Source organism: Notechis scutatus, chromosome Z, assembly GCF_049901735.1.
Source record: "Notechis scutatus isolate UNSWTSFEM ecotype Mainland chromosome Z, rNotScu1.2, whole genome shotgun sequence".
In the NCBI taxonomy this organism is placed as follows: domain Eukaryota; kingdom Metazoa; phylum Chordata; class Lepidosauria; order Squamata; family Elapidae; genus Notechis; species Notechis scutatus.
Window position 1 is genome coordinate 135,425,306 of NC_142025.1, and position 26,096 is coordinate 135,451,401.

General features: G+C 42.2%; 1 protein-coding gene across 1 annotated transcript in view; it reads right to left on the bottom strand.

The window, feature by feature from the left end:
* Nucleotides 1–8,183: 8,183 nt before the first annotated feature.
* The window catches only part of GRIN2D (glutamate ionotropic receptor NMDA type subunit 2D), a 56,210-nt gene continuing 38,297 nt past the window's right edge, over nt 8,184–26,096 (bottom strand). Inside the window, 4 exon segments of the mRNA XM_026682375.2 lie at nt 8,184–10,158; nt 10,161–10,704; nt 17,279–17,511; nt 22,580–22,767. Of these exon segments, the coding sequence (XP_026538160.2) occupies nt 9,263–10,158; nt 10,161–10,704; nt 17,279–17,511; nt 22,580–22,767 (1,861 nt within the window). The 3' untranslated portion in view covers nt 8,184–9,262.

A 26,096-nucleotide genomic window follows, 5' to 3' on the forward strand; every position in this document is an offset into this window, starting at 1 on the left:
CTATACCTTCCTGAGCAGTATTCAACTCTGATCTGTCCTGGGGGCCATTCCTCCTTGTGCTGCTGTGTTGTAGCTTTTGCTTCCTCTGATGGCCTCTGCAAACTCTGGCAATGTGCTCTTGCTTTCCACAGACATGGCGTACTGCTGTGCGGAATCTGCACCCTGCTCTTTCATGATGTCCCCGCAGCTTGCACAGCTCTGTGGGGGAGTTGCTTGCTCTGTGGAGCGTAGCTGTCTGGGTAGCTCTCTCTGCAAGCGATCGATTTCTTCGCTCTCACTGACCTGCCCCGAGCCTTCTGTGGTCTCTTGGTGGATCGCTGGGGGGCTGGTGTGTGTTTTTGTAGCCAGAGAGTCTTCATGGCCCATCCGGCAGCCTCATTCCTTCAATGCATCTTGGAAAATCAGTTTCTCCATGGAGAATAGGCACTGCTGTAATTCACTATTACACAGGCTGCAAACTAGCCTGTCTCTGAGACGGTCTTCCAGATCAGGGAACTCGCATTGGCGTGAAGCTTGGTGAAGGGCTACTATAAACTTTGCTGCAGATTCCCCAGATCTCTGTTCATGTTGTTCGAATCCATGGTGCCAGGCAATTCCCGAAATTTAGCTTAAAATGTTCCCTTAATTTTTTCTTGACGTCTGTGTAGGCCACAGTCTCTATGCTTGCCGGTGCTATCAAGTTTTCAGCAATATCAAATGTGGCTTGTCTGCAGACACATAGTAGAGTTGCCGCCTTCTGTCCATAGTCCGTGACTTGGTTAGCCCTGAGATAGCCGTCTACTCAGGAGACGTATGAGCTCCACTGTTCCAGGTGAATAATAATGAATTCGTTGAGCTTTCTCAATTTAGCCATTTTGAGAAGGCCCCTGTGGTGCTGGTTAATGCCAGTATTGCTGCGGTTGGAGCTGGGCTGCACTTCGGAGTCCCAGGGATGGATCCCTCAGGTACGTCTGTGCCTCCAGTGTGTCTTACTGGCAGGCAGGTCAGGGAGCGTGGTCCCACCAGGGCTCTTTACCCAGCCTGACACCCAGTGATTTCAGCGTGCCTCCAGTGTGGCTTACTGGTAGGCAGGGTTGAGGACTAGTCCTGCTGGGGCTCATTACCCAGTCTATCGCCGATTTCAGTCTCTTGGTTAGCAGCAGCTCTCTCCTCTGCAGCATCCCACCTTTGTCGCCACTATTGTGTAGTAGACTTCAGTAGGCAAGGAGCAGACCAGCATAGCTACAACAACATTTATTCACTCAAAACTGGAACTGAGGAACAGCAGGCAAATGCCTGTAATTTATACTCTGAGCCCACAGGGCCTTAACCAATCATAATACTTGAAAAAGCCCACCCAAATATGAATGTTCTAAGTTTCCCTCCAAAACAGTTGGGAATTAACAGTTAGGGTTATCTAAAAGTTAGTTTCACTTTAGCACGGCTTAACACAACTATATATATTCAATACATAACACTCATCATGCAAACAAAGTTTCAGCTATTAGAAAAACATTTTTCTTTGTTTTGAAGCAGAAGAAAATAATATTTAGCATTCTGCTCTAGTCTGTAGCCTGGAAATTAAAATGCTCTAGATTACACCCATTGAGCTTTAACTCTGGTCTTCTAAGAGAAGAGATGATTTAATTGCCAAGAAAGTTTGTAGTTATGGGTTAAATAACATGCAGGTCATACATTGTGGGATATGCCCTAGAGACTGAATAGACAAGACCACACTGTTATTGATTGAGCCATCTTAATTATGTCTTAATGGCTGCGAACAACAATGTTCTTTTAAAGATGAAATAATTTACCATGCTTTAAGTAACCGATTTCTTTTTTAAAAAAAACTCTTTTATTTCATATACAACACAAGGTGGTGAACATATCTAATAACTCCTTCCTCTTCCTATTTTCCCCACAACTCCTGTGAGGTAGATTGGGCTGAGAGAGAGAGTGACTGGCCCAAAGTCACCCAGTTGGCCTTTCATGCCTAAGGCAGCACTAGAACTCACCATCGCCTGGTTTCTAGGCCAGCACCTTAAACACTAGACCGGACTGGCTCTCAGTATTCGGCAGGAAATGAAATGGCAAAGGAAATTGTGACATTACTGAATTGGACAGAGATGCAGATAATTAGAAAGCACTTCAAGAGACTTTTCTATTATAATGAAGAATGGCTAGAGCTAGAGAGGATTTTGTGCAGAATTTTATATAGAACTGACCGATGTCATGCTTGCTATATAATCTGCTTCCTTCCAGTAAGATTTGTTTATTATATTCAGGGTGCTCCAAAAGTCAAGCCCCATAGGCCAATAGACCAGTGTTTCTCAACCTCAGCAATTTTAAGATGTGTGGACTTAAACTCCCAGAATTCCCCAGCTGCACATCTTAAACTTGCTGAGGTTGAAAAAACGTTGCAACAGAGGATCTGAAGGAGAACATCACATCAAAATTTGCAAGCATCAGAGAAAACATTACTGTTCTTAAGAATGTTCAAGGATAATGCGTCAAACAAGAAAAGTTGTTAAGAGGAAAATGGCAACCAATTTGAACATGCAATATAATTTATAAAATAAATTGCCTATGGAGTCTTTTGATACACCCTGCATATTAAAAAAAATGGACGTAGATAGTCCTCAACTTTTGACTGGTTGCTTAGTGACTGTTCAAAGTTATAACGGACATTCCCCCCAAAAGGTACTTATGACCTGGATTTAAAGTTCTGATGGCTGTCCCCCTGGTCACATGACCACATTTTGGGCGCTTGGCAATCAGTCCACATTTAGGGCCATTTTCAGCATCCTGTGCTCACATGATGTGATTTACAACTGTTTTTGCTGAAAACTGGGGTTTACGTCCAGTTTCTGGCAAAAAACACCCTTTTCAGACAATGGCCTTGTTAGTGACCAGTGTTTGTTTTACAACTATGGCATTCACTTAACAACCACGATGTTCACTTTATGACGGCTTGCTTAATATACACCACAAAAAGGTCATATAATTTGGCATGGTTACATTATAACTCACTTAACAACTGGCATGACTTATGACCATAATTCTGGATTCAATTATGGTCGTAAGTTGAGGACTATCTGTATTACACATTTAACGTACTGAAATTATGAGTTCTCTCTTCTAAGGGAAGCCAAGTCTTAGTATGCTACCTTGTGTTTCTCAGAGATGAATGAGGCATGTTTAACCATAAATATGCTGTGCCAATTTCATAAAAACCCAAATCAGCATAGCTTAAACTCTCTACTGAGGAAAGCTAGATACTACATAATTAAAACATGTACTGAAGTCATGTGTTGCTTATTTTACAGAATTTAACAAAGCTTACACAGTTTTACTGTTTGCTCTTTTGTTTTGCTTATTGTTGACACTGGAAGGGACTGAGTGGGAGGGGAAATGGGAAATGGGAACGAAGACTGCAGGAGAAAAAGAAAAATCGAACTATTTTGTCAAATAAAGAAATGATTCTTTGATACGCACACTCCAAAAACACCACACCAGTCAAGGTCTGAGCGGGATTAAAAAAGCCTTTATTTCTTATGAATACCCTAAAATAGTATCGAAAACCCCAGGCCCACCCCCCCAATCTGGATTCTTGGGTCCCTGCCCCACCCAAGCCCTGCCCCTTCTAGTGTGGGGCACTGCCCCATGACCCCTCCCCAGCGAAACCCCTCCCGCTCAAAGAAATACCACCCCACCCCCTTAACCCGCTCCCTAAAACAGCATTTCTAAAGTTATTACTAAATTGCCCCCCCTAGGAAAAGGGACCAAGAGAGACACGAGGAAAGAGAGAGAGAAGGAAAGAGAGAGAGAGAGAAGAGAATAAAAGCACAATTGGGAGAGTGAGGCAGAAAGTATGGACTTTTCGATAGGTGTCTATATGTGAGAGGCATTGTTTGTGTGTGTGGTTCTGGATTTCCACGTATGGTTGTACCTGTCTTAATTAAGGATTGAGATGTACATCATGGAAGTGCATATTCTGCTGCTTGTTTTCAAATAGGCTACGGTTTCTTTCAGTTCCTACTGCAGTATCACTGGAGCCTCTGCGTTCATGAGACATGAAATGAATTGCTGGCATCCAAGCTGGTCCTTTCTAGGGTGCTACGAGCACCCATCCTTGGCTGCTATAGACTAAGGGGCTACTTCACACAAGACACGAAGTCCAGACCCAGGGACGCACAGCGGAAGGAAATCTTTTGCTACAGTTCACAAAGGACAGCGGGGACATACTTACCTCATGAGAGGGAAACACATCGAGAGAGCCACAGTCCTACTACAATCGCTCTCCGAGAATGTACCGTCAGCATAGAGCATATGCATGGGTGGTGACAGTGACCCTGCCTTCCTGGATGGAGGCGCTGTGCTTGTGACATTGACTGCAGTTCCTCTTTTTTTTTTTTTTGCTGTGCAGGCTCCTTTCAGCCGCACGCTAAGTCCGCTTGGCGCAACATGGTTTCGGTTGCAGAGCTGGACTACTCTGTCTGCTGGCATGATCAGTATGTGCTTGTATGCCCTTGTGCTTGACTGTGGCTGTGTAACTGGAAAGGGGTGTGTGTGTGTATGTGTGTGTGTGTGTGTATGTATGTATGCATATATATATATATATATATATATATATATATATATATATATATATATATATATATATATATATATATATATATATATACACACACACACACATATACACATATATATATATACATATATATACATACATATATATACATACATATATATACATACATATATATATATATACATACATATATATACATACATATATATACATACACAGATATTCTTGCAATTCACTGTTTGGCAGTGTGTGCACCAGTTTGGGAGTGACCGTGTATTATTGTGGCACCTGGCACTGGGCCACTCTCGCTGCTACTGTATTGGAGAACTTGGAGGGTTGGGTGGGACTTTGCAGACCCTCAGATCCAACCCCAGCCCTGAGACAGGACGTCCTGTTCCTAAAGCCAGTGCCCCACCAGCTTAGCATGTTCTATGGCTGAGTAGTTTGGGGTGTGCCAGGACCAGCTGGTTTTCCCAGAAACAGTCTTACTCCCCTTATGTTCCCTTTAGGGCTCTATTAATTTTCAAGAACACAAGCACCTCAAGGAAAAATGGTGGGAGGACAGAGAACAACTAACATCACAGTGTTTTTCATTCCTGGTGAAATAAGATCAGTGCTTGCTATGAATCCCAGTGATGTTCATGAAAGGAACATATCCAGATCTCATGTCTTGGCCTTCCAGTTCGTTAAAAGCATCTTCTTTTGGTGTCTCCTTCATGGGTTCAACAGGTGGAAAAGAGGTGTGAGAACTGCCATCAGGTTTTTCTTTCTCCAGCAACCATATTTTATTTTTCTTGGGGCTAAGCCGCCTCAGTTCCTTCAGCATCTTTATGTATATAACTTGCTTCTTCCAGACGTTTGATCATCCTTGATGCTGCCTTCTGCATCTTTCTCAATTTGTCAAGCTCCTGCTCTGACTAAGGGGCTCAAATGAAGTGCGCTTCAAACAAAGCCCCGCAAAGAGGCATCACTTGGCTCTGGAACTGCGCAAGTTGATAAACTGATTATGAAGTCTGACTGATGACCTATCTAGCCCAGGGAGTCCTGTCTGAGAGGCAGAAACTGTGCGGAAATTTGGATCCCCTTCTGCACCGAGACAAGTTTAAATTGGCAGTCTGTTGAAGGTTCACAGATGGAAGAATCCAGTATTTGCTTGATGGTCTCATTCTATTTCTAGTCTTCTACTCAGAAAGACAGGAACTCCAGCAACTCTTCTTCTCCAGAATAGTACTAAGCTTGGCAGAATTTGGCAAGCAGACCTCAAACTAACATTACGCATCAAATGAGGCCTGCCCCCTACTCTGAATGGCTGCATTTACAATCAAAGGATTACTCTGGGAAATGAGAATTTTAAAGCCACCACCCTCTCCTCAATGCTCCATTAAGAGAAATTTAGAAAATATAAAACAGTAGATTAACTGGAGCTGCTACTCATTAAGCCCCAGAATCTCAAGTCCACCAACTTAAGGAGGATCAATTTAGTGAATTCCTACCTTCAAATCTAGAGAAACTCCTATTTACAGACGTAGCTTACTCTTTTGAACTGCCTTCTTCCAATTACATGGACCAGAAATATTAAGGAAGTTCAGGATATCTAATTCTGGGTCTGACACCGAATACAGTGCTGAGTGTGACTAGTATTGTGCACAGATATGCTCGAACACAGTGAGTTGGGCAGATCCAATGCCTGTGGCTAGGGAGGATGGGGGACAACAACTTCTGAAATAAAGATAAAATTAACCCACCCACCCCCGCCCTCCACACAAATTTTTCCTTGGCAGAATCTCTGATCTCTGGAAATGGAAACTGGAAGCTTGGAATAAACTTCAAAATGGATGCGCTCATTTCATGTTCTAGGTATTAAAAGAAGGGCCATACCAAATGACCAAAAATAGGGCTGTTAAGAAAGGTAGTACTAGCACAAAATGAATGAAAAAGAAAGAGGTTGAATATTTCTTCTGCTTATGTCTGTGGATTTCCTGCCCATCCGATCCCCAAAACAAAAACCTTTCTTTCTAACGGATTTTTATCAGGTTGCTAGGAGGAAATGGACCACTAATTAATTACTTTGCTGACAATGATGCTAAAAAGGAGCCCTCCCCGCCCAAAAGATCTCCTCAGCTATCCCTCCTACTCTTTATAGTCCCTGCTTGATGCCCTTGTCTTCTCAAGATGGTCCATTCCATTTGAGGTCTTGATGGAGGGAGAGAGATGGGTCATACCACCTTGGCAGACACTTCTGAATGACTAATCCTTTGTCCTTATGGCAGCCCAAAATGGCCGGAAAAGTTGAGGATCTTTGACTTATTTTACAGAAATCTGGCAGTGACCTGATGGCTCTACCACCATCCACGAACTTGATTAGGATTCATGCTACATCATGCTAGAGGAAAGTTCTGAATAATACTGGAAGCAAAGAATAACATCGCTTTTTGTAGCACATTCCATCCTCACTGATTCCTGAATTATTGTCATTCCACACTTCCTGCTGTGATACTACTTATCATTCATACTGCAGTTTTCCAGACATTTAATTTAAACTTTCACTCCTTGAGAAAATGCAACAATGGCAGCTAATCAAATCCTGCTGTAGTGGGTTCCACCAATCAATGACAGCACACATTTCTCTAAAAATCTGGATCTTTCTTAGTTTTGTCTGGTACGTTTGGCATCCCAAGTCAGATTTCATGCTGGGTTATTTCCAGTTCTATCAAGATATTGGGATTTGAAGACAAATTTCCATTCCTCTGAGCACTCTTACATATAGACAGTCCTTGATTTACAGCCATTTATTTAGTGACTGTTCAAAGTTACAACAGCACTGAAAAAAATGACTTATGACCGGTCCTCTCACTTATGACTGTTGCATCATCTCCACAACCATTTGATTAAAACTTGGCTCCATGTATTTACAACCGATGCAGCATGCTGGACTCATGTAATCGCCATTCCTGACCTTCCCAGCTGGCTTTTGACAAGCGAAGTCAATGGGGGGAAGCTGGTTTCACTTAATGACTGTGTGATTCACTTAAGTGCAGTGATTCGCTTAACAACTATGGCAAAAAGGTCATAAAACTGGGTGCAGCTTACTTAACAACGGAAATTCTACGGTAGTCCCAACGGTGATTATAAGTCGAGGACTGCCTGTACGGTGATTTTGTGCCTCTTTTGTATGGGAAGAAGCACAAGAAATGTCTACAAGAGCAGCAGTCCACTCAGTTTCTCACACAAAAATGCACAACTACCCCCTTGCAAGCGAGGGACAATGGGGAAGTGACACAATCACGTGCACACATTCCATTTCTGCCCCCTCCCAGTGTGCACAGAGAAGCCCTGCGCTGTTGGCTTAAGACAGTAAATGGAAATGATTGTATCCAACATTTCATCTATTGCATCATATATATTTTTTTCTATTGTCTTTTGTTTTGCTCCGTTGAAGCGCTGTGCTCTCTCAGTCAACTGAAGAGCATCCTAGTCCAGTTTTCTATCATTTTCTATAATCATTCCCTTAGCATGGAGAGCATCAGTGCACTGGTGGATACATGGTTCAGGCTTGTGAAAAGGGACTCTTTTGGATGTGAGTCATGCGCTGAAGTGCAAGGGCTGCGCTGAAGTGCAGGGCTGCGATTGTTTCATTTACTTATTTACGTCCATCACAGCACACAAAACGGATGAGTCTGCATGTTTCTGCCTATGAGGTGGTGTTTGTTTGTGGGTTGTTATCTCCCTAGTGAAGGGGGCCCATGACTGTGATGTTTATATATGCGTTGAAGAAAGAGAAGAAATAAAGGTAAGCACAAGAAGAGCAAAGAAAGTGAGACGGGAGAAGAGGAAAATGTGCAGGAAAAAAAATATCACAGTTTTCTGTTTGAACAAAGTCACAGTTTTGTCTCCTAACATCCTTTCCCACCGCAAGGTCCAAACAGTAGTGGAGGGAGGCCCTCCACCACCCACTCCCTGCCCTGGAGCCTGATGGCACTGGCTGCTCCAGCTGCCAATCTGTGGGAGGACAGGGAATCCCCCCACCTGCTGGGACCCTCACTCGGTGCTTGTCCAAAGAGGAGCAGCCCTGCTGTTTGCAGTAGCCCGTTGCCACCAACCAGAGGGCCCCACCCCACCAAAGTGCCACAGAGTGGCAGGAAAGCCCTTTTTCTGGATATAAAAGGTCTGTTATGGAAACGCAGGTGGGAACAGCTCCCCTGTACCCCCACCCCCCGCTGCAAATTGGCTGGTGCAAGGGATTGGGTGTTTTGTCAGGGGGGCTATTCTGGTGGCACTTGGGGTAGCAGTAGCAGAGTGTTGCCCCTCTCTGAGATGTTGTCTCTGTTCTCCCTTCTGATTTTTTGTTTTCTTTTAATGAGAATATCAGTGGTTCCAGTCCCCACTGTGGTTTTATCTGTGATACTCTTTTGGTTGAACAATTCCCCTTCTCTGTGGCAGGGAGATATGACACTATGCCATCTCTTCTTGGTGGCATCCTGGCAGCATGCCCTTGGTGGGTTCATTGGTGGCCCTGATCTGCATCCCCCTCTCCATGGCCATCTTCATGGTATTGCCTTTGTTCCTTGAGTTGGGCCACAGTGCCATCTCCACCTTCTGAGTCTCAATCACAATTCAGTCTTTTCTCTGTTATTTCATCTTAAATGTCTTTCTCTACCCCTCCCCCAGGCCCGCCCCATCTGGCGCTGGTCATACCTCGGACTCCAGGCTGGAGAAATGGGCCGAACCACGCCTGGCAAAAAGCTCCCCGCTTCGACTCACCCGGCGTGGCAGCCACTCCGGGGAGAAGCCACCCTGGTGTCGATGGGAAGCCCCACAGCGCATCATGTGGCAGGAGCTGAGGTCCTCCAGACTACGGGAGGTTGGGTGAAGGACTCCACCACCTGGCCCCATCTCACAGGAATGATGATGGCAGCGTCGGTGGAAGCCATGGCGATGCCGAGGAACCAGGCAACTGTAGTGGCTACAGTGCCGATGCTCCCAGTCCAGCCGGCGTTCCAAATGCTCTTCCGAGCAGCTCAAATAATGCAAGGCTTCCTTGCGGCACGGTGGAGTGGGTGGCGGGAGCATTTCTAGGCTCAGGCAGTGCTGGCAAGGACCATGACACCCGTGGCATTTGGCCAACTTGTCGGCTGACCAGTAGTGCAGAGGCTTGTGCGTGGCAAAGAGCTGCCTCTCTCGGGAGGGGTAGGTGCAGAAATAATCTGGCGACTGGTACCAGCAGCTGTGGCCATCACTATCCCTCTCACAGATGTCAGAATCAGAGTCCGAAAAGTCCACATAATGACTTTGGCTGCGCAAACTGGCACCGACGGCAAGTGGGTGGGAATGGCTGCGGCAGATGTGAGCCCGGGAGCTCCTCTCGCGGCTTGACGTGGTTGGGCATTTTGCTTCTGGCTCAGCTCGTGGCAGAGACGCCTCCTCTGCATGTCGGTAGCGGGGGACTGGTGGGGAACGCTCATCTTCGTAGGACAGCCGGGTGTAGCCATAGCGGCTTCGCTCTTTCCCGAAAGATCGGGAAGTGCTCCTCTCCAGCTCACAAGGGCTTTTAGTGGGATAACTGCTTGAAGGACCATCATATTTTTCACCTCGGAAGCTCGGCCAGCCCCTTTCCCTGCTTGGAAACTTTCATACAAACCCCGGAGAGATTTGCGTTGCCAACCTGATGCCACCGGTGGCATATCTGGAGAATCTTTTTCCCTCACTATAGCAAAGTAGGACGGAGGGTTTTCCAGCCCACGGGAAGGCTGTGGGGGAGAGATCTGACAGGGTGCCATTTTTTTGCTACTGACATGATCTGAAAGCCCTTCGGGTTCAATGGGGCCATAGAACCGGTGGAAGCCATCCGAGAAAGGACTCTTGAGGCTGTGGCGTGGCGGTTTAGTGGTAGGGAGTTCTGCAGGTGTAGGGGGGTACAAATCCTTGTAACAGTTGGGGCTACGGGCATGACGCCACCGTTCCACAATGCGCCGTTCACGAGGCAGGAAGCTGGAACAGGGGAGTGGAGGCCCAGGAGGACTGGGCAGAGCTGGGGCTGCACCTCGTGATGGTCCATAGGTGTGATTCAGGATGGGCAACTGCTGCTGGTCTGGTATTTTGGGGTCTTCACTGCTACAACAACTATACATGCCCTGGAAGAAATGGGAGAAATAGATAATAGATAATAATAGGTTCTTCAACCATAGCTGTGTTTTTTACCTGTAGTAAGCTTACACTTTCTATAGTGTAGAAAATGCACTGGAAAAATTGATAACAAGAGAGTGCTCCCTTAAATGACACCTGAATAGGTAGGACAATTAAATACAGGGGTCCTCGGTTTATGACTGTAATTAAGCTCAGAATAAGTCATAGTGATTGTTAAAGCAGGTCACTACCTGATGGTTCCTGATGTTATAACCATTTTTGCAGCAGTCATTAAGCAAACCCATTGCACCCAATTGGCATTTTTTCGGAAATAAACATCAGTTTTTGGCGAAAAAATGTAAATTGCAGTCACATGACTGTGAGATGTTACAAATGGTCCTAAATATGGACTAGTTGCTAAGCTCCAAAATATAATCACATAGCCATGGGCAGTGGTGGGATTCAGCCGGTTCGGCCCGGTTCACATGAACCGGTGGTAAAAATTCTGGCTGGCCCACCCACCCCGCCCTATATATCTTGCCTTCGCCATTCGGCCCAGCTAATGTCCATGCCTCACCCACTCTGTTCACTAAAGGTAAGCATGCCACCCACTCACCCTTCGCCTCAGGTCGGGGCCTGGGGATGTGCCATTCCCCAGCCTTGCCCTGGAGTCTCCACCCACTTGCCATTTGCCTTGGCCAGGTTGGGGAATGTGCCACTCCCCGGCTCTGGCCATCCCGGGGAGCCTCCGTCCACATGCCGCCCACTTGCTGTTCGCCTCAGGTTGGGGAATGCGCCAGTCCCCGGTTCTGGTTTTCCTGGGGCCTCCTCTCACATGCCACCCACTCTCACTTTGACTTGATTCAGGGGACGCACCAGTCCCTGGCTCTGGCCTTCCTGGGGCCTCCTCCTGCATGCTGCCTGCTCGCCCTTCGCTGCGCATTGGCCCATTTCCCCTCCTTCAGAGGCCCCAGCCCTTATTCAATCTCCCTGCTTCCTCTTCCACAACCGCATCTTTCTTCTTCTGCACGTGCAGCCTCCAGCCGCTGCTGACGGCTCAGTTCCGGCCGGGAAAGAGCGGTGGCTGTAGGCTGCTCACACTGGCAAAGAGGCAACAGCTTTGGCCATTTTCTGGGCTCGAATATGGCCCAAAAATGGCCGAAAAACTGCCTGAAAAATGGCAGATGGAAATGCCCCATTTTCCGCCTCCATTCAGCTATCTGCATTGTGTTGGATCATGACGGGGAGGGGGGGGAAGGAAAAAAGCCCGACGAGTCGTACTCACCAGCACGAGGAAGAATCTCCACCATGCGTTTTCAAGTGGCTGCTTGAAAACACATGGCTGGGGCGGAGGAGTGGTCCTCCTTAACAAGCTCCAAAACTGCTCCAAGCCCGGGTTCCTCGTGGGCGGGTTAATGTGCCTGGAGTGAGGGGGAGCATGGGCTGACAGGGTGGGGAAGGCTGGTACTTCTAGTGCCCAAGAGGAACCCAGGCATGGAGCAGTTTTGGAGCTTAATCGACCTCTCCTCTGCCCCAGCCATGCATTTTCATACGGCTGCTTGAAAAAGCACGGCTGAGGCAGAGGAGTGGTTCTTCTTAACAAGCTCCAAAACTGCTCCAAGTCTTGGTTCCTCATGGGCACTGGAAGTACCGGCCTTCCCCACTCTGTCAGCCTTCACTCTCCTCTCACTCCAGGCACCGATTCCCCCAGTGCCCCATGCGCACGGGTTAAAATTTCCGCCACTGTCCCACTGGCATTTCCAGGCAACGCGGGACCAGCGCGATCGTCCATTCGCGCGCTATTCCCAGGAGACTGTCTAGGAGTGCCTGGTGGGCTCAGGCTTGGCTGTCTCGCGAGGCAGTGGTGGCCACGGGTGCTAGGATCACCACTCAGGGGATGCAGCCAGGCTCCAAAAGTTAAATGCTTCTTTTTCTTGCAAATGCATACAAGCATCATTAAAGGGAGAAATGGTGAGTTCTGTAACCAGAAAAACTGAGAAAGAAAACAATGTATTCCAGTTAAATTAGAAGTGGTTCTTTGTGAAGGATCTGTGAAAATTTTGGAATATTGCAATAAGGCCCAAGGAAAAAAAAAAGCAGAAAGATTTAATTAAAGGAGAAGAGAAAGAATGGTAAGACATCTACTAAGTGACTGCTTTGAAAATGCCTTTCAAATATGTTTTCAATCGTAGGATTGGAAATATTTGCTTGACTGTATGCTTTAATGTTCAAAAAGAATAATCTTTATCAGTATAAGCAGAGATGTATTCTTCAAGCTTTAATGCATTTAGCAAAAATCATTGTAGTAAACTGAATACCACTGTAGAACATAATTTCTCACCAAAAATGCAATTTAATGGAGAGTAAAGTAAGATTTTACACAGGCAAGAAAAAAGTATAGAATAGGTGGTGCCTGGCTCAACTGGAAGGAAATGTGAGATGGATCTGTGAGATGGAAACTTATCAAACAGATCCAACCTAGAAATAAGAAGAAATTTCCTGACAGTGAGAACAATTAATCAAAGAAATGGGTTGTCTTCCGAAATTGTGGATATACCATCACTGGAGGTTTTTAAGGAGAAATTTGTCCATAATAGTATAGGGTCTCATGCTTCAGCAGGGGTTGGACTAGAAAGCTACCAAGGTCTCTTCCAACTCTGTTATTCTTTATAAATCTCTCCATTCAGTCTTTCCAAGAGAATGGTGATAAACAATATTTGGAAATGTCCATCAGGTCTTCTGATAGCAAAATCTCATCTTATTGGCTAGTATCAAGGGGAAGATGACTTTGAAAAAGCTTCCTCTCTCACCATAACATGCAAGACGAGGCAAGGAGTGGCTGGGAGGGGGAGGGAGAAGAACTAGGAGAGGCCAGGCGAGGCGCCCCTCGATGTGAGTGACATCAAGCTGGCCACACCCACCCAGTCACATGACCACCCAGCCACGTCCACCCAGTTACATGATCACCCAGCTACACCCACCAAGCCACACCCACAGAACCGGTAGTAAAAAAAAAATAGAATCCCACCATTGGCCATGGGAGTGGGTGGGTGAAGGTCTGTCTTAATTTTGAACAATTAAATAACCATTCATAAGTCACAGAATAACAGAGTTGGAAGGGACCTTGGAGGTCTTCTAGTCCAACTCTCTGCTCAAGTAGGAAAGCCTATATCATTTCAGACAAATAGTTTTCCAATATCTTCTTAAGTCAAGAACTATCTGTATTAGTTCTGTACCAAGAAAGTTCTATGTTGAGTTCTCAGAATAATCTTTGAATAGGTTGGAAAAACACCCGCCTTCACAGTGATTGCCAAGATAAGGGAGATGGTATCCAAGCTAGCTGAGCCGGGGATCTAACTCAAGTTAAGACACCTTTTTATCTACCTGCAACAGCTCCTGACATATAACAATAATAATGACAATATAAATCACTGCTCCCCAGTTTTATACAATTATCTTCTTCTAAATGCAACTTAAGAATTTCAATGAGATACAAATGACTCCGTTCATCGACCATATCACATCTTTCCCATCTGTCCATTTCCTATGTCGTCTGTGCCCTCCCAACAGCTTTACTCTTCCTAGCACTGTAGCTCAGCATCAAATTCCTCGGCCAATTTATCTTTTTTGAGTCTTTATATCAAATCCCCACTTTGACAAGCGTCATCCTAACGAAGCCTTGCATAACATACTTATTCAAGATGTAGCAAGGCAGCACTATGAATTCTAGAAAAATAGGAATTCTTTATCTGGTCAGCCCTATAATGTAGACCAGACTAAGAAACAGACATTCTGTAGGCCTAAATCTACTTTTATTAGAATAGCTCTAGTAACATGCTCTTTGTAAGTCTGACTCTACTTTCTTCCCTCCCTCTTTTATTTGCATGTGAATTTGGGGAGAGGGGCTCTGAGCCATTTTTTAGGTACAGGTAGTCCTCGATTTACAATAGTTCATTTAGTGATTGTTCAAAGTTACAATGGCACTGAAAAATGTGCCTTATGATAGTTTTTCCCAGTTATGACCGTTGCTGCATCCCCATAGTCATGGGATCAAAATTCAGCCGCTTGGCAACTGGTTCATATTTATGATGGTTGCAGTGTCCTGGGGGATAAGCAAAGTCAATGGGGAAGCCAGATTCATTTAAGAACCTTGTTACTTCCTTAACAACTACAGGTATTCACTGAACAACTGTAGCAAAAAAATATCATAAAATGGGGCAAAACTCACTTAACAAATGTCTCACTTAGCAACAGAAATTTCGGGCTCATTTGTGGTCATAAGTCAAGGACTGTTATCTTATTGTGTCCTTGACTTATAACCAGTCACTTAGCAAAATACCAACGAATCTCCCCAGCTCAGTTCCAGAGCTACAAGAGCCCCCACATGATCATATTTTGGATGCTTGGCAACTGACTCTCATGTATTGCCATTTGCTGCTTCCCAGTCATATGAAAGTGTTTTACAACGTTCTTGCTGAAAACTGGAAGCAAATACAGGTTTTTGGCAAAACCAGCCCATAGCTAAAAAGTGGTTCACTTAACAACCATGGTGTTAATGCTTAATGACCACTGTAAAACAAGGTCATTAAATCAGGTTGGTGGCCTGCTTTACCATCATCATGACTTACAATTGTAATGTAAGTGAAGGAATTCCCCCTATGGGCTCCAGCCGATTTGATTGTTAACTTGGATCTTCCCTCTATCTGTCAAGGGCATTCTGTTTCTTAACCGGGGCAAGTTTAAGATGAGTGGATTTCAACTCCCAGAATTCCCCAGCCAGTTCCGCTGGTAATCTCTACAACTTCCCATCCTCTCTCTCTTACTCAGTTATGGGAACAACCATGTGAATCCTTCTACCTTGAAGCTAAGAAAGATCATCGCCCCCTTCTGCTACTGATAGAGGTTGAATTTGTGGTTGAATTTCCCCTTCAGTATAGACAAATGGCTGTAGAGAAGGATCTCCAGGCTAATGAATGCAGAGAAGCAGAGAGGAAGAGCAGCAGAAGGGATGGTAGGGTAAGGACAGTTAGGATTACAAGAGATCAGGGAAGCAAGCAGATAAATCAAATGGGAGATCAGATTTCTGCCACGTGGATAAATGGGCTCTCTCCCACCATTTTTAAACTTAATTTCAGTACTAGACAACAGTAATGTTAACTGTTGTCTAGTACTGAAAAGCGATAGACATGTGCAAATAAAGCAACAGACATGTGCAAATAAAAACTACAGACAGCCCTCGATTCACAACTACACCTGGAAGTGGAAGTAAATCATGCCTGATTTTACAACCTTTTAGATTGCAGTCGTTAAGCGACTCCAGCTTCCCCCATTGTCTTTGCTTTTTGAAAACCCCTGGGAAGGTTGCAAATAGTGATCACATAATCCCGGGACTCTGCAACTGGCATAAATACATGCCAAGCATCCTGCCAACGGTCATAAGTGTGAAAAATAATCATGAGTGACTTTTTTCAATACCACCGTAAATTAGACCAGTCACTAAATGAACTGTTTTAAGTCGAGGACTACCTGTTGCTCCTTTAAAACCACATCAAAGTTTGATGCCACCTAGGCTTCCTTTAGTGGTCTTTGTAAAAGCTCAAAACTAGGCTTTAAAATCAAATAGATAGCTCCTGTTCCTTCTCCTTGTCCCCAACTTTTTAGAAATTAGCCACCAATAATCTAGATTTCTTTCTTTCTTTTTTTAATGGAGGCATGGAGTTGTAGGATGCAGGCTGACATCACATTAACATTTGATTGATGCATTTCTTCTTCTGCTCCCTACTTCTGGGAGCAAATCTGCCTTCTCCCAGTGTGTCACTACATTTGATAGACGTACAAATCAGCACGTCGCCACCTCCAGTTCTTCAGGCAAGCTAGCCACTTTTCCCCCCCTCAAGTTGAATGAAAACAGATTTATTCGACAGCATGCTAATTGTCTGCCTTAATTTAAAAAGAAGTGCAAATTTTGAGAAGCAGGGGCTTGTTTTTACATTAGAGACACTAACAACTGATTTATGTTTGCAAGCTAATTTTTGCTACAGACTACTACAGCCAGTTTTCCATAGAAAAGAGATGTCTTTTTGTAACCGAAACATGCTGTGTAGGCTTCAAAAGTGGGACTATTACTCAATGTATGTACATCAGTAGACATGCCTAGATAAAGAGATGGGAACAAGGAAGACAGAAGCAGGAATGCATGACCTAAAAACAGTTGATTCTCATCTCAAGTAGGCTAGCTTCCATGTTCAGTACACATGATTTTCAACAAGCAAACCTGCATAAGTTGATTCCCTTTGCATAATTTAGTTTTAGGTAATGTCGGATCCAACAGTTGCACTTGCAATCTTGATCACCTCCTTGCCCTTGTTTATGAGATTCCATATCCCATTGTCTATATATACACACGCACACTTAAAAAGCTTCTAGAAATCTATGGGTTGTTTTTTTTAACCCATAAAATTCTAAAAATGCTGATTTTTGTATCCATTTCTCCTTGGAACATTTGAGCCATGCAATCATAGAATTCCTGCAGCTCTAGATAAAAGGAGAGAAGTAGAGAAGAGCGCCCTTTTAAAAACTCACCCTGCTGAAGGCGAGTAGGAAGTCCAGCCGTCCCGTATGTCTCATGCAGTGGCGCAGTTTCCAGTAGATGAGATGTTCCCAGGCAAAGACCAGCAGGCTCAGCCCCATCGCTACCAAAAGCATGTAGAAGACCCCTGCCATGTTGTCTATATCCAGTTTACTGCTCATCACCTCTATTTTGTCATTGTGGCAAATCCCTGACAGCCACAAGCGCTCCAGGAGCTCGATCTCATCTGAAACAAAGAAGGGCAGCGGTAGAAAAGATTGGGGTGTCAGGCCTTTGAGGTGGCCCAGAAGCACCAACTGTGAGTACTAATAAGGGGTGGGAGTTATTTTTTTTAAACAACCGGTTCTGTGGGTGTGGCTAAATTAGTGGGCATGGCTTGGTGGTCATGTTATTGGCTGGGCGTGGCCAATTCAATATCACTCACATCGAGGCACGCATCTCCCGGCCTGGCCTCTCATGATTGTGGGGATGCTGCAACAGTCATAAGTGTGAAAAATGGTCATACGTCACTTTTTGCAGTGCCATTGTAACTTTGAATGGTCACTCCACACAAGCAAAATACCAGCAAAGGAGGGAAAAAAACATCCAGAGAAGTTCCAGAGACAGGAAGTCTAGTCCTGCCAAGAATGTAATAAGGGTTAACGGAGAGGCAGTTTCTGTAAGCAACACCAGAATGTTTCCTTCCTGCCTTCCTTACAGGATTAGGCCAGTAATTTCTTCTAACAACCGGCTCTCCGAACTGCTTAGAATGTTAACAACCGGTTCTAGCAAATAGGTGCGAACTGGTAGAATCCCACCCCTGGTACTAATACTTCCTTTATTGTAAAGTTACAGCAAAAGGCTCTTTCAAGTCTGAAAGTATCTCTCCTATCCTGTACATTTACTCTGCTGAAAACTAGGGAAGGCCCCTTCTAAGATACTTTCTCCTCCTTCAGATTCAGACTTTTGTTTACCAGGCTAGTCTGCAGGTCTTCCTCTTGTCTCCCAAAGTCACTGTCACATACCATTATAATAGGATGGCGCAGATGTCCTTCTTCCCTGTCCTTTCCTTCCTTCTTTCTGTAAAATGCAAATCCTCTTGTTCTGGACAGAAATTGATTGCCAAGGTCTGAAATGACCAAGTAGCAGTGACTGTCTAGCTGGTGCCCTTCAGTTGCATTAGCAGTATAGGTAGTCCTCGACTTACGACCACAACTGAGCCCAAAATTTTTGTTCTTAAGTGAGACGTTTGTTAATTGAGTCCCCCCTCCCCCCATTTTATGACCTTTCTTTCCAAAGTTGTTAAGGGAATAATTGCAGTTGATAAGTTGGTAGCCCAAGTGAATATGGTTCCCCCATCGACTCTGCTTATGAGAAATTTGCAAAAGGGGATCACATGATCTTAGGACAGCAATGGTCATAAGTATGAACCAGCTGCCAAACCTCTGAATTTTGATTACATGATCATGAGGATGCTGTAAAGGTTGTAACTGTGAAAAATGTTCATTTTCCCCCCCCCAATACTGTTGTAACTTTGAACAGCCACTACATGAACTGTTGAATTTTGCCAGGGGTGTTGGGGAGTTGGAATGAAATAAGAATTCCCACCCATCAGAAACTTAAAGCTCAGACACGGTGCAAAATTGAGGCGGCAGAGCCAGAAGTTGTTTATCTCTGCTGTTTAACAAAGAAGTTGGTATGTGGCCACAGAGGTTACAGGTAGTCCTCAACATGCAACCAAAATTAAGCCCAAAATTTCCATTGCTAAGCAAAACAATTGTGATTTTTGCTCTTTTTACAGTCTTTCTTGCCACAATTGTTAAATGAATTAGTGCAGTTGTTAAGTTAGTAACACGATTGTTAGGTGAATCTGGTTTCTCCATTGACTCTGTTTGTCAGAAGGTCACAAAAGGTGGTCGCATGATCCCAGGATGCTGCCTGTGGTTAACACATGCCCGTTGCCAAGCATCCAAATTCTGATCCTGTGATCATGGGGATGCTGCAACGGTCACTAATGTGAAAAATTGTCATAAGTTACTTTCTTCAATGCCATTGTAACTTTGAACAATCATTAAATGAATGGTTGTAAGTCGAGGACTAATTGGATGGCATATCTGGGAATGAGGCAAACGCTGACAGTAGAGGGAGAAAGGTGGCCACTAAGGAGCCCCACTTCATCACAATGAAGTGATGATAAAAACCTAGTTTGCATTTTTAAACTGGAATAAAGCTAATTTTTGCTAGCTGAAGGTGAAGAAGTCAGTGCCTTGTTCTTTCTCTCTTAATTTTCAGTACAAGATCGCTGGATTTGCTGCTTGCTCCAGGAATATCCATTTTCTTCTATTCCGCTCTACTTGTAAATCAAATTGATATTATCAGTTGTATTTCATCTGAAAGAAACTCAACATGGACTTTTCAGTACAGGAGAAAAATGCAATCTTATATTTGGCAATCTTGGTTGCAAATGTAAATGAATAATTAGTGTGTGTTAAAAGGAAACAAATCAGTGCTAACTAAAGTTTAGAATCAATGCATGGAAAACAGAAGACATTAACAAAAAATATGAAAACAGAAGATCAAGTAGAACTGATGGAGAAAGTTTAATATTGAGAAAAAGTAAAATACTTGGAGTATTACTGTGATTGTATATTATTTCAGAATAAATTATGTTCAGATGTGGAATGAAATTAAGGACATCTTAAGATGGGAGAAATTAAAATTGTCACTTTTGGGGAGAATTTCATGAGCAAAATCAATGCTTTGCCTAGAATGTTTTTGCTTCAGACAATATCTGTTTTGACAACTGATATACCATTCAGGCAATAAAAATATATATCTAAATTTGTATGCAAGGGGAAAAACACAATTTATATACAGAGTGCTAACAGGATGCAAAGAAAGGGAAACTGCACAGAAATGGTAAAACTCATGTTAGAATTGCAAGAGAGACAAGAGAAGGACTATTATACAGCCTGATAAAAATGGTATAACTGGTTGGATAATAGGACAATAGGAATAAAAAATAATATAAACAAATAAGTGTGTGTGTGTGTGTGTGTGTAGTTAATAGAAACTGGAAAAGTTGATGTCACAACACTGCAAAGATTGTGTTTGTGTTATTTTGTTGTTGTGTTGCTTTGTATTTGTGTTGTTTTTAACTGTGTAAAATTCAATAAAAATTATTTTCTAGAAAGGAAGAGGATTTGGTTTCCCAGTTTTGAAATTGTGTTTTGGAGCTCTTTTTGCTTTGTTTGGATGAAAGAAAGGGTGTTGCTGAGAAAAAAAAGACTTTCAGAGTTAGAAGCACATGACCTAAGTTATGGGTGGCATATATATTTATGCTACAATACAGCTAGTGTGGATTTTAAAAATCATTTCATTTGAAACACCATATTAAGAATATGGAATATATATAAACCAAGACTGTGCCCCAAAACATCTCTGTGGATATCAGCACAAAAAACATTTTACGTAAGAGAAACAACAAGCAAAGATAAATAGTTAATATACTAAAAATTATTGGAGAGTCAGCAAGGGAAATTTAACATTTAATCAAGACAGCAACTAATGGAGTAGGATATAGTTGTCAGTGGTTTTCCTGTTTACAATTATCAGAAAGATTTTTAAAAGATAGAAAGACCTCGTATTTTAAAAAAAGGAAGACAGAATTTGAAGTGCAATTGTGTACCAATGATGAACATGTAATTGCTAAAACATGTAAACTTTTCTTGAAATCTGAAATGGAAGAAAAGCAGGTTAAAGAAGGTATGTTAAAGTGAGCTAGTAATATACAGATAGATTCATCTATCAATATATGGTCAAAAAGGTTGAAATTTACATTGTTATGATCTTAAAGATAAATTTTATAAAAATGATGTATTATGGGTACATATATTAGAGAAATTATCTAGAAGGTATAAAGGCATTTTAAATATATGGAAATGTGAACAGTTTGAAGGCACATTTTATCATGTTTGAGATATGTAAAAAAAAAAAAACTTTAAAAAAATTGGATTTCAGTATATACAGAGGATTTTAGACATTCGACTGAAGCCAGAACCTTTTCTTATGAGACTGATAAAGGATAAAGGATTTTAAAAGAGCCATGGAAGATTATTTCCATAAATGATTACTATGGCAATTATCATATGTACAAAGTGGAAAGTTTCAGCATTACCCACCATGGAGGAACATCAGATGAAATTGACAGAATTTGCTGAGATGGTCAAATTGGCTTCTTTGATTAGAGAAAGGTCATTATTGACATTCATCAACCGCTGGAAACCAATTATGGATTTTTTTTTTGCATAAAAAAGAAAATGATTTTGTGACTTATGGTTTTGATGATTAAAAAGAATAATGATTATGATGAAATCTTGGAGAGAGATTTGATTAGAATTGTATGCATTACTGCTGAGAGGAAAATTGGAAGACATTTTTAATATCTCTTTTCATGTTTTATTTTCTATCTCCTTTTTTCTTTGTCTCTTTTTCTCCTCTCCTTTCTTTTCCTCTTTCACATTTGCTATATCTTTTTTTCTTGAATGTACTTCTTACTATATATGTAAGACCTATTAATAAAAAAGTATTTAAAAAAGAATTTGTGTACTGAAAAATAGCATTACAGCCCATTTCTAGTGGAGGACAAGAAATATTTTCTTATTACAATGATGCTGCTTAATCCAATTTGATGGCAACTGATGAAGTAGATTGCTGTTTGTCAACTTGAGAAGAGAACATGACCCATGCATAAGCCTTGAACTTAAAATTTTAAGAATTATTTTAAATATATGTCTTAGAAAGAGATTCCAGATGCCCCGCAGTGAAAGGTATTACCAATTTAGGCTATACAGTTTGGGAAATGGCTGCATGGAGATCTGGCTCTAAAGGGCAACATATGGTTTTTAGAGCATGCAGGGGCCCATTTATAGCATCTCTCAGGAACACCTTAAAGTTGTTGTGTCTTTTCCTAAATGTGTCAGTCTTAAGAAGGAGCGTACCTTACTTTCAGGAGCTCCTGGCATGCTACATGCACATTTACAGATACTCTGAATCACATTTGATTTTTTTTCTTTCTAGTTCTCTTCACAGTCCAGTGGGCTATATAGTTTAAAAAAACTCAAGCCTCACTAACTTAAGAGTATGTACTTAGAATAATGCATAATACTTTTGCTTTTAGGTACTTGGTATATTTTAAAAAGTCCATTGAAACATTTCTTTCTGCCTCCCAATTCATCATTTGCTTCTAACCAAGGCGGTCCACTTCAATTCCAGTGTCCCTCCTTAGAACCTGGGCCTGATCCGTGAAGTCTTACCATCGCTGAGAAACTGAAGCAGGGCCAGATCAATGGGACGTTTCCATTTGGATCCTTTTTGCAGGGCAATGCCATAGCCTGTCGTGGCAAAGACCTTCCCACTTCCAATGGTGACAAGCTTGCAACCTTCTTCCTTGCGGGCCATGTAGTTGAGGACAGCTGCATCATAAATGAAAGCATCCAGCTTCCTACAGACAGTGGGGGGAAAGCAGGCTGAGATGAGTTGAGGAGAATACAGAGAAGGTGCATTCAATTCTCTCTTTTGAGAGAAAGAATGTGCAAATTGAATTGCACATTCAATTTCTCTCTTTTGAAACCAATGTAAGTATTTGTTCCAAATAAACCAGACACCTGTTTTTAATAGAAGATAATATTTGTACCATCAGTGTTCTGAGTAACACACCCATTGAAAGCAGAACTCCGAGACAGGTAGATTCCTCAAAGAACATGTTTATTGGATACATCATATTGGCACAGTAAGTGAAAACCAACTCTAAAAGTTCCCGCAGTTTTCACGTAATTAAACAAGTAAAAATCCCTGCTCCCAGGTATTGTCACATTGTCCAATGAATATAGCTGGCAGGCTCCTCTCCTTCAACAGCCACCTGTTACGATGACCTTGGTTCCCACAGGAAAACTTTTTGTTTTGACTGTTAGCCAGGCTATGTACTTCCCCCCTCCCTCCCCCTCTCAGGCTTCATGTCAACTATGAGGCAGCACAAGATGGCTTCAGTCAGGTTTGCTTCAGAGTTGGCATGTTGTTCAGGGTTGAACTGTGCTACTCTTGATGCCCTCAGAGCTTGGTTATTTGCTTGCAGATGTTTCATTACCCATCTAGGTAACATCATCACTGTTCGCTCTGATGATGCAACTAGCACTGATAATGTTACCTAGTTGGGTAATGAAAGGTCTACAAGAAAACAACCAGGCTCAGAGAGCACCAAGAACCCCATACACATATTTGAATCTTGAAATAATACAATTTTCTTGGAGTCTAACCCAACAGCTTAAAAGTAAGTTGGTTTGATAGATGCATAGAAAGATGCAGAGTTGTTCTGCTAAGAGGCAAAATGTGGCTAGTTTGGATTAGCTAACTGAAAGGAAACATATCTATAGATGGCTGGAAGGAAGAAGCTAGCAAATAATCTAGCCATCTACTTTACTCTATCTTAATCCTCAATCTATATCAATAAACAGCATACAGAAATATTATTTATTCATTTGTATCCCACCTTTACTTTTTATTTATTTGTATTCCATCTTTATTATTTTTATAAATAACTCAAGGTGGCAAACATATCCAACATACTTTCTTCTTCCTATTTTCCCCACAACAATGCTATGAGGTGATTTCAGCTGAGAGTGAATGACTGGCCCAAAGTCACCTAGCTGCTTCCATGTTTAAGGCGGAACTGGAAATCAAGCCCTCCCACTTTCTAGCCTGGTGCCTTAACTACTAAACTGGCCCTTTATGACTAATTAATATACCTAAACAGTAAAAGAACATAGGCAGAGATTTAAAGCACTAGGAATACAATTCATAAGCCAATAAGAAAAAGTTCTTCCAATTTCAATTGTTAGAATAAATATTGTTCTTCACCTTGTTCTTCATTATTCCCTCAATTTGATCGATTCACTGATGTAGATAGATAGATAGATAGATAGATAGATAGATAGATAGATAGATAGATAGATAGATAGATAGATAGATAGATAGATAGATATAGAGATAGATAGCCTGGTGTTCTTATTACAGTGAACTTTCTATAGGGCCAGGCTGGGGAGATGTCTACAGTTCTGCTTCCTTCTAAAGAGACTAACCTTAGCAATTTTAAGATGTGTGGACTTCAACTTTGAGAATATCCCAACCAGAAATGAGAAGAGTGGGGTATTCTGGGAGCTGAAGTCCACACATTTTAAAATCGCTAAGATTAGAAACACTATTCTACAATATTTTTGCACATCACAACAATATTGTGATGCCTGGAACCAACTCTGGATTTGAAATTGGGATGAGCGGGGTGGGGGGGTTGATAGAAATGCTACTGGACTGCAAACAAAATCAAAAGAAGTCTGCACAAATTTAAAAAGCAATACAGATAATAAAATATAACAGATTTCCTTCATGATAAAATTCACATTTAACTAAACTAGTGAGACTAATGTATGTGTGTGAGTGTTCATAATTTTCTGAAGAATCATGGGGTAGTGTTAATCTGTCTTAATTAGCAGCATATATGAATGTGATCTTGGTATATAGGATTAAATAGTAAATCATATATTTATAATAACCCAGCCAGTTGGCTTTTTAAATTGATAGCAGGCTTGACAGCTGTTCCAATAGCTATGAAGACCCTACCCATATGTCTGCTCAAAGGAGGCTGACTGAGCTATAATCCCTCTTTTATTGTGAAAATTAATATTTAAGTTGCAAAACATTCATATATGAAAAATTCCGATATAAACCCCTCATAGCAGTTTTACTAAAAGCATAATGCTGCACAATTCCTTTAGCAATCGGGTAGGGCTTGTTTTATTTATTTTCTTTCAAAAAGAAATCAGCCAGAATTTATAGACATTCAGAGAAAGTGCCGTTGTGACGAACAGTAGGAAGCCTGTTTAGTAGTAGGCACAGTTGGACTAACATGTATTCATTGCAAGACTCAAGAAAGTTAAACCCAGATTTATTTATTTCTTTAAACATAAATACAGACTTACTCCTAGGTATGTTCTATATTCAGAAGATTTGTGGAGACACTTGGTTTGAATTAAAAAAATTCAGAATATTTTGATTGTCCCAAAGCAACCATTTACCATTGATAAAAAATAGTAAGAGCCAGTCTAGTATAGTGAAGATAGGGGGCTAGAAACTAGGAGATTATAAATTCTAGTCCCGCTTTAAGCATGAAAGCTGGCTGGGTGATTTCAGGCCAATCAATAGGAGACTGTGAGTTCTAGTCCCACCTTAGGCATACAAGCCAGCTGGGTGATTTTGAGGAAAGTCACTCTCTTTCAGCCCAACTCACCTCACATAGTGATTGTTGTGGGGAAAATTGGAGAAGAGAGGGGTAATATATATGTTCACCACCTTGAGTTACTTATAAAGCAATAAAGCCAAGGTAAAAAAATCTAATTAATAAATAAACCAGGTTTTAATATTTTTAGTTTTTAAATAATACAAATCCTTGAAGACAGTCCTCTTATATGGGAGGAACCCATTTAAGAAGTTGTTTTCTCTATCCCAATTGTGCATGCTCTGAAAATAAAATATATATATATTTTGCCTTTAGAGCTTCTTTTTCTTACGAGTCTTTCAACCGAATCACTGATTAATTGACCAAAACTCATGTTATTAACTTGACTAAGATTTATTTAATAAAAACTAATTAATAAACTTGTGTTACAAGGTCACAAAATAATATGGGTGTGAGAGTCAGCCATGTCACCAGGCACATCCAACAGTCACCCATGACACTTGCTTAATCAAATGTCACACTGTAATCGCCACAGCAATTAA